This window comes from Trypanosoma equiperdum (assembly GCF_001457755.1).
Source record: "Trypanosoma equiperdum strain OVI genome assembly, contig: ctg_1666, whole genome shotgun sequence".
In the NCBI taxonomy this organism is placed as follows: Eukaryota; Euglenozoa; class Kinetoplastea; order Trypanosomatida; family Trypanosomatidae; genus Trypanosoma; species Trypanosoma equiperdum.
This window is the reverse complement of record NW_027123689.1, coordinates 5,621-14,595: the sequence shown is the minus strand read 5'-3', so window position 1 is coordinate 14,595 and position 8,975 is coordinate 5,621. Positions and strand designations below refer to the sequence as shown.

The 8,975-nt window shown below is 46.1% G+C and overlaps 4 protein-coding genes across 4 annotated transcripts; all 4 read right to left on the bottom strand.

Annotated features, from left to right (window-relative positions):
- Window positions 1-693: 693 nt before the first annotated feature.
- TEOVI_000737300 (Ankyrin repeats (many copies), putative) lies at window positions 694-1,776 on the bottom strand (the record flags this gene model as incomplete). The annotated part of the gene is made up of 1 exon (XM_067222609.1): window positions 694-1,776. The coding sequence occupies one exon, from the start codon at window positions 1,774-1,776 to the stop codon at window positions 694-696; it is 1,083 nt and encodes a 360-aa protein (XP_067078710.1).
- A 349-nt stretch (window positions 1,777-2,125) lies between these two features.
- On the bottom strand, window positions 2,126-3,559 carry TEOVI_000737200 (ribonuclease HII, putative; the record flags this gene model as incomplete). Its single annotated transcript, XM_067222608.1, has 1 exon — window positions 2,126-3,559. The coding sequence occupies one exon, from the start codon at window positions 3,557-3,559 to the stop codon at window positions 2,126-2,128; it is 1,434 nt and encodes a 477-aa protein (XP_067078709.1).
- Window positions 3,560-6,430: 2,871 nt separating this feature from the next.
- Window positions 6,431-7,603, bottom strand: TEOVI_000737100 (uncharacterized protein; the record flags this gene model as incomplete). Its single annotated transcript, XM_067222607.1, has 1 exon — window positions 6,431-7,603. The coding sequence occupies one exon, from the start codon at window positions 7,601-7,603 to the stop codon at window positions 6,431-6,433; it is 1,173 nt and encodes a 390-aa protein (XP_067078708.1).
- Window positions 7,604-8,147: 544 nt separating this feature from the next.
- TEOVI_000737000 (Integral membrane protein DUF106, putative) lies at window positions 8,148-8,876 on the bottom strand (the record flags this gene model as incomplete). Its single annotated transcript, XM_067222606.1, has 1 exon — window positions 8,148-8,876. The coding sequence occupies one exon, from the start codon at window positions 8,874-8,876 to the stop codon at window positions 8,148-8,150; it is 729 nt and encodes a 242-aa protein (XP_067078707.1).
- Between the last annotated feature and the right edge of the window lie 99 nt (window positions 8,877-8,975).

Here is an 8,975-nt window from a genome sequence, read left to right as displayed (position 1 = left end):
ATATATATATATATCAATGATCCACCCCCACTTTGGGGTATGGAAGCGAAATGGAACGGAACAAGGTGGAGTGGGAGATCAGTAAACACATGTCTCAGACACAAACACCTCTTTATACCTTTATGGTAAACGTGGATTTTTATCAACAATCCTGCGCGTATGTGTGATTCACGCCGTTACAGCGCTCAATCCGTAATTCTAAAATGCATTTTGCCTACGGCTAAGTGGAGGCAAGCACCATCACCGTCAAACCGCCGGCAACCGCTTTTAGCAAAAAACAGGGAAGCAGTGATTGAATTAACATTTTCTCTCTTTTTTCTCCCTCTCCTCCCCCGCCGCCCAACAAACAAAAGGCTCTTTGCAAAGTTTATTCCAACTAGACATGACACAAGCGAAACTAAAAAAGGGGGAGAATCACAAGGATTTGGGCCCTCATTTGTGTGACCGTAAGGAGTGCTTTCCCACTGCTTTCCTTCCATCCATTAGCTTTTCCCACAAAATGGGTAAAACCAGCATCCGGCGACGACACGTGCGCGCCACCGAGGTTGTTAAACTGGCAAATGGAAAAGGGAAGAAAGGAGGTCACACGGCGGCGGCTCGCGAACAAGGGCCTCGACGCAGAACTGAATAAAAACAAAACGATGCATCGCATGGGCTCAAGTGACAACTGTTACGCATCATCTGCGGTGCATGTTAACAGAGCTTCAAGTACTCCAATGTGCGCAAAGCTCTTTCCCCACTAAGCTGGGCTACTTTTATGGGAGTACACCACACTCCTTGAAAAAACGCACCCGCAGACAAATCTGCATCAACACTACAAAGAAACTGAAGAGAATCAAAATGTCTATCGTCGGTGGCGCACATGTGCGCTGCTGTCTCACCATCGTCCGTACGCTCATTGACGTCGCAGCCGGCCCCCAGTAGCGCCCTTTTCAACTGAGCGGCTCCGTCAGACGTGTTAAGACAAGCGATATGAAACGGAGAGCGGCCCTGAGCGTTCTTCGCACTCGCATCAGCACCCGCTTTCAATAGTAGCTTCAGGACAGCCGTCGAAAAATTGTGTTTACCGCACAAAACATGTAGTGCTGTGTTGCCCTCCTCGTCCGCTTTATTCACAATATGCGATCCGGAATCACCAAACTGCGCTAACACTTCACTAACCGTTTCAGAATCGCAAGACGAGCTGCGAATAACTGCCATGAGTCGTTCACACTCTGGTGACAAGGGAGCAAATTTACGCACAGGTGCACAAAGAGTTTCGTTACAGCGTACCCCTAGTGACTCTTCCAGGGAAGGATGGCTCCCTTGTAGCTGCGTCGGGTGGTTGAACAGGCGGACAGACTGTCTATCCCATCCAGATCCCTTAACTCCGACTATTCCACCACTAAAGTGACCCCAAAGGGTGTTTACCCTTTCCATTGTGTGTTGCTCCATCAAACTAAGGCACGCCTCAGTCCATAACAACCGCTGTATCCTTTCGGAAAGCTCGCTGGTGCGCAGCCGCAAGTTTTCATGCTCTGCTTGCTCCACCAACTCCTCCTTGGTAGCATCCAGTTCATCCATAAGGCACCTTATTGTGGTCTCTTCTTCGTCCATACGCGCACTAAAATTTTGGAACTCCGCTGTCTCAATGTCCTCGGTTCGCCGCAGTTCCTCAACGGCGTCATGAATGCGCGCTAACCGCCTATTTATAAGTGCGACAGCCTCCTCACCTGGGGCCGCGTAGGTGTGCGGGGGGTTGTCTGCCTCAGAAATGCTTGTTGCTGATGTGCTCATTGGCTTGTTTGTCTTTGAAGCACACAGCAAATGGGCATGTAACTAGTAGAGTATAAAGATTATGTCCTACCGACTGTACAATCCGCGGCTTCACACAACGGCACCACAAGCGGAAGACGTCCCCTACGAATTCAACTGCCTAAAGTTAGATGAGGAAGAAAGGTGAGGAGAAACCGCAAAAAAAAACAATACACTGCCAACAACAATACAAAATTCATAGAGCAGTAAAAATCATGCACATTTCTGGTACGAGTGACACAAACATACTTGACGAAGTGTATGGGCGTGAATGTATATACGAAGAGAAATGTAAGCATTCTCTCCTTCAGTCGCAAAAGCTTCCCTCTCTCTATGAGTGGCTATCTTTCATTTTGCGCCTCGCTTGCCTTGCCAACGCTTCCGCGCAGGGTCTGTAGGATCTACGGTGGATGGAGGACAAACCGTGTTTCTTCACAGCACGCATGTGATGATCCACAGGATAGCCCTTGTTCTCTGCAAAGTGATACTTTGGGTACAATGGATCAAGATAGTCCATTATCTCATCCCGCGAGACCTTGGCAAGACACGAAGCAGCTGCAATTGTAAGGCTGCGCTTGTCGCCCTCTATGATCGGCTGCACGCAGCCACCCGTCTGAACATCAGTGAAAACGGAAACCGTTTCGTAGGGCGCTGTGTGCCCATCAACTAAGACCAATGGAGGCTGGACAGGTTCTGCGTCAAAAAAGTCAGTCGCACCCTCTACCAAGTCGATTTGGTCGGGAACCTCATATCGCCGGCGATCATCGTTTGCAGCGGTTATACAAAACCTCGAGAACAGATACTGGGCAATGGAACAGTTTTTGGGTCGAGGTGCTACATGGTAGGAAAAACGCGCATCATTCAGCGCATCCCAAACACCGAGGCAACATCGATGCATGGTGTTCATAGAGGCGGAATAGATGTTAACCGTGTCAATGTAAGTGTGGTTTGCAATACCAATGGCCCAAAAGTACAAGTAATTACCGCTAACATTGCTACCGTGGTATGAAATCAAATACGGCGTCTGCATGGAGAGAAGCTTCTTAAAAGGCAGTTTGCCCAGTTTGGTGTGTGAAGGAAGTCGTTTCTTCAGCACATTATCGGGCACCGAATCGCCCCCGGCATGGTGAACCACGAAGTCCTGGTCTTCCACTAATGAAAACAAATTGTGGTACCCGGTGATATTGTTATATACGACTTTACGTTGGGTTTCCGAAACTGACTTGCTGTCAAATATCTGAAACTCCTCATCGGCATCGTACAGTGCCTTTAGATCGTTGTTAAAACTTGAACGTGGGATGCGACATACGGCCGCCCCAACCACCGGCCCAGCAAGTGGTCCACGACCAGCTTCATCACAACCAATTGTTAAAAACGTTTCTTTTATACTTCGCCGAATCACCACCCCGTTCTTCCGCATGCGTGCCATTAACTGCTCCTTTTCCTTTTCAAGTCTACGCATTTCCGGTGTGAGATGCTTCGGGAACTGGAGCTGTTGCTGCCGCCGCTGAAGGAAACTGAGGGGTGGTGGGGAAAGAAGACCGTCACGGAACAACTGGTATCCAACCATATCAAGCGTACTATCAAGCGTAGCCACGCTGTCGACCGTCGTGCGAGGTGGGACGCGAAGCTCACGCAAAGCGTCCCACGGGGTCTTGCGCTCATGAGACCCCCGGTCAGCGCTATTTTTACACGGCATCGTGGGCCGGAAGGCACCAAACAAAAGTGCTGGGGAATGTGAAAAACACGCCCTCACACCCAACATGGAGGGTCAACTCTCTTCCGCCACAGGGCGCAGACAGCTAAGGCTTTGAACAATCTGCTGCTCCTCCAGACTTCCAAACGTCCTTGCTATCTATCTACCACTGCACGATGCAGTACTAAACAGTGCAAACAATAATAATAATAACATTGGAGAAGTGCGCAGCATGTGTTAATGTTAAAAAGTAAAGTGGGAAACTTCCACGTCAGGAAGAAAAGAAGTCCAACCACCACTCGGTAAGGTAAACACCGCAAAATGTTTAAAGAGAGAAAAAGGAATAGAAGAGAGAAGTGTAGAAAAATAAAAACCTTACTTTTAACCTTCGTCATGTAGTTTTAATAGCTTCGACAAAGAGGCTTCCGTTCTCTCTCACTCTCCCTCTCCCCCAGCAACAACTACGCCGAATGGGGAAGAAGAAAAGAAAAGAGAAGAAAGAATATAATTAAATCACGTCCCTCCCACTGAATAATATACTGTGTTGCTTAAAGTGGCTTTGGGCGTTTTTCCGATGCTAGTGCCTTGAAGCGTCTCTTAATGGTTACACGGTGACGGCTGTATTTGTCATCGGGGCTGAAACGTGCGGGATGCGCGCTGAGTGTTGGTTTCCCATCCGGGTCCATCTTCTTTAAAGTGTACTGCCGTTTGCCGTCCACGAGATAAACTTGAAGGTGCATGATGAATTACCCCTTTTGTGCGTGTTACTAATAGTAAATATATATATATATATATATATATATCCTCCTTTTCTCCTTCTTCTTCAAAGCGTGTCTCAAGATAGAGAAGTGAGATGAAGAGCACCATTTAGAGTCGGAAGCGGTGAAGGAATTAAAACAACGAAAAGATAATATTATTTTTTCCTTTGCTAAAGGGAAGAAAATGCCGTTACATAATCAACGAAACAAACAGCACAATCACACACGAATGCACCGCGCCTACACGCAGTACAAAGAATTCGCGCATGCACTTTAATGAATACTGAATGCTGTGGGAAAACAAAAACAGAAACAAGGTATAGGCGCTGTGAGAAAAGACAGGAGTAAGGAAAAACAAAAAGATGAGCGGTGAATTTAAAAGAAAAAAAGGAAAGGGGGGAAAGAAGAGGGGGGGGAAAGAAAAAAAAAAAAATAGCGCCAGCAAAGAAAAAAAAAGAAAACGTTTCTAAAACCTTAAAGCTTAAAGAAACGGTGCCGTTCCTTCATGCTTACGCACACGTACACACACTTCCTCTCCCTTTCCAACACTGCATGTTACGTTACATCACCACAACTAATAACAACTAATAATAATATTAATACTGAAATTGATATCGTGAAAAATAGCGAAAGAACGTTGTGATGCGGCTGGGCAATGATGTAGAGGTGAGGTTGGTCATGTGAGAAAAGAACAGCGTGCTGCAACAAACGCAAACAAAAAGAATATACGAATCGATACAAAAAAGTAAGGAAGGGAAAAACACATCTTCAAGAGGTTGTCGATCACTGGCAATTATTGCATGATATGTTAGACGGTAAATGAAGCGGATACAAATAAACAAGGAAATAGAAGGGGGGAGAAGTGGAAAAGTGGAGCAAAAATAAGACAAGAACAAAACGAACTTGTGGGTTTGGAAAAAGCGAAAGTGATGCCCAATCTACCTGAAACTGCCAGTTGAAAAGATGAAGAAAAGTGGGGCGGAAAAAAATGGCCCCGTACGTCCACAACTCAATTTGCACTCAGTAATCCCCAAGTGCACATAAACATTTCAATCATCTTCTTTTTAATTATTTGTCATCCAGCTAGATTCCTATAAAATTAGGTTATGAGAAGGCAACAAGCACGGCCAGAAGACAGGAAACTGCCTCCGGTGCGATTATGAAAATTATTAGTCTTTTTTGTCCTCCCTATTCTTCTTTTCCCCTTCCTACTCACCTCTTTATTTATTTTCGCTGAAACCCCTAGTATTCTTCTACACCACGCACTCCCTTTTTTTTTCTGTCCCATTATTTTTACCTTTTTTTTTCTGTACACCAACATCTCATAAAAATGTTTGTGTTTTGAATCACCATACGGTGCCATCCACCTGCTACTGTGAAAACAAAATCAAATCGAAAAAAAGAATGAAAAGCACTTTTCCCCCTTTGTGACGTGACAGAAGAAACTCCATATCAGGTGGGTCCCCCTTTAACTCTAAGGAAAAAAAAAACAAAGCGTCAACAGAGGGTAACAGAGAAAACAGAACAGAATAAAGAAAAAGAAAAGGAAATTAACAAAAACAGAGAAACGTGTACCTCGTACATACATGCAAACAAAATGAGGCACAAACACGTGCCGGAAATGGGCAACCGACATGACTCTTCTCTCTTCTGACGCTTTTATATTTATTGTAACTTTCATTTTCTCTCATCCACCCACAGGATTTTATTGCGCATCGAGAGCCAAGAGGTGTCACATTCAGTGCCATGTGCATACGCAGAGAGGGAGGGCTGCACATTCATTAAAAGCGAATGAAAACCACAAACAAATATGTGTCCACCGCTATACGGAAATGAAAGGACCTATCGATGAGGAATATACATCACCACTCCTCCCATCCTTTTGATTGAAGCACAAATACATCCACCATAAATAATTACCGCGTGCTGATTTTGCATTTGTACGACTGCCGACGATTATTCGACGGTGCCGTTTCCTCCGCAACCCTTTTCTCTCTTCGTTCTGTCTTTTGTTTTGCTCCTTCCATCTATTGCCTTTGTTGTTATTTACGTTAAAACCGACAACTTTTCATTGGTTGTCCTCATATTTAGCCGTTAATACGGTCAATCAGGATGCCCTCACGCAAGCGCATAAATGCCTTAGATCTACACTTTACTTGGGTCTAAAACCCCCACACCATATTTATTCCCATTCATTAGATGGATCGTAACGACCATAGTATGAAACTACCATCTTTGGACGCCTCTCTAAGTGTGCACGAACCAACCGATCGTCACGCATTTCACTCGTGATGTAACACACGTTGTCAAGTACGGAATACAACTTTTGTTGTGAGAGAAATGTTGGAAGACGCCTATTAGATCCGGCTTCGACACAGAGCCACATCCAACAGTAGTATAAACTGCGGAGCTCGTAGCGAATAAATATTTCCGGAAGGCGCTCACCACACCTGGGAAACTCAAGGCTCATCTCATCACTCCCGTTAATATCTAGTCCATTGTACTCCTCCTCAGCCCGCCTGTTTTCATCCTCCACGTCCTTCAGGTACATCTCCTCCACGCTGGCTCGTATTTTTCTGTAATTCAACTCCACGTGCGCGTCCACGTAGGTTTTGTGACGCTTGTAAGCACGCTGCAGAATCACAGCCGCTTCCCGTAGTTGGCGAAAGCTGTGAGAAGATAATGGACATCGGCGGCGCAGGTAAGAAAGAACAACACCAACAGCAATCACCTTCTCTCGCGTCCGCGGCGATGGAAGTTTTTCCCGTGATTCACTCGGGGCCAAGGTTACCTTTTTTTTACCTCTCTTTCGAAGCCATAGCCTGCAGATAGGAAGAAGAAGATTGCGAAGGGTCTTCAGAGCACACCTTGAGTGGTGACCCGATTCCCCTTCATTCAGCGGAGGAAGTGTCGAGGTTGTTACGGCGTTGTTATACAAGGCACCGCAACCGCGATGTTGGGCGTTAATAACATCCAGCACCGAAAGACGCCCAGCGGTGAAATGATCGCCAATTTCAACTTCCGTGGCTGTTTTGAGGCGGCGTCGCACCGCCTTTTTTCGGGAATTAAAGCCATAAAAACATTCCCCTGACGACCTTCGGAGGGTCCGTTTCCAGTCTGTGGGTCCTAAAACTCTATCTCTCTCCCTTTGACCCAAGGCATTAATACGTGAATGAAACGCCATACAGTGACGTCTTACCCTTGGTAACGTGCTGACAGGTTGGTTCTTTGACGTGCAAGGAACCTGGCTTCCCAGCGGTTCAAGTCGCAGATCGTGAACGTGGTTCATACGGGCCAGTTCTTCATCGTGAAATGCATTTCGTGTGGCGATGGGCCTCAGAGCTCGCACCGCCATTTTTTTTTTCGCTTTACTTTCACTCCGCTTCCACTGTTGTTTTTGTCTTCTTTTTTTTTGGGGGGGGATATCCTGGGCAAACAATGGTAATCGACTGAAACACCACAGGAATAAGGGGGGAAAAAAACTAATCTATACGGAGTTTTTTTGTCTCCCGAACAGGCAGAAAACGAAATGAAAGAGAAATTATTCGTGCGTTCGTCTGGGAACGAGGACAGCACAAATCACCCACCGCGTGACACAAGCCAGCAGTGACGTCAGCAGCGGCAGCAACAAAATATGCTGAGAGTAGTGTGAAGTATTATTTACTTTAGTATGTGTATTGATTAACCTTCTGCCCTTCCTCTGTCAGGACTAGAAGTACCCGTTCCCTCCTTCGACTACCCTATCCCTCAGCTCTCATCCCCTTTTACTTCATCTCCTATCATCGTTCAAAATTAAAACAATGAAAGCAAGGAAAATAAACAACACAACCACAATGCGGGCGATACGCCTTTCCTGAAATTTGGCTTCAAACAGCCATTGAAGTACACTGCTGCTGCTACTATTTACCTTCAAGGAGTAAACGGGGGGCATCTCCGTACACCCACCGGTGCTTGTCTTGTGCGTACTCCAGTTCGTCCGACAGGGATTTAAAAACTTTGTTGTAATCTACCGGTTGTTGAGGCCCTCCACCACTCATTGAATTCATCATCATAGCGTTCTCGTCTGGGATGCCCCCTTCTCCGAGTAAAAGCTGAAGGACGCTGTTGGAGCCAAACATAATCAGAAAGTACATGCTGAGTGACGTCACGTAATTACAGTCGAGGTCGTCAATCTCCACGCCACGCTGCATCATCCCTCGGAACCTAGATGCAAGCACGAATGGAAACTTGGCCACGACAAAGCCAGAGAAAAAGTAGGAGACGAGCATCATCATTCCCATGCTTGGAAGCATCGACAACACATTCCCTTTCATCATATCGCCCAGAACGGTAGGGTCATTCATGATCTCCATAGGGTTTACCTCAATCTTTTTTTTCAAGGGCCCCTCACGCAATGCCTTTACGCGTTGCTGGAAAGCCTCCGACGGTAGTTTCCTTCCCTCCGAGAGAAGGTGCCGTGCGCAGTTGACCGTATTTGCGCAGCACATGGTCTCCATCTTGGGAGACGCGCTGGTCTTCATCAGAATAGAGGCGTAATGCTTTAGGATTCCAACAAAAATAACCAACGCAATAAGGGGGAACAGAACCCAGTCACGGATGCTGGGGTCCAAAAGAATGTTCTGCGTCATTGCGTGTAATCTCCTTACCCCTACCAACAGTTTTACTTATATCCCCTCAAATAGTGTAAAGAAATAATACACACACAAACAAGAAATGAAAGGAAAGGA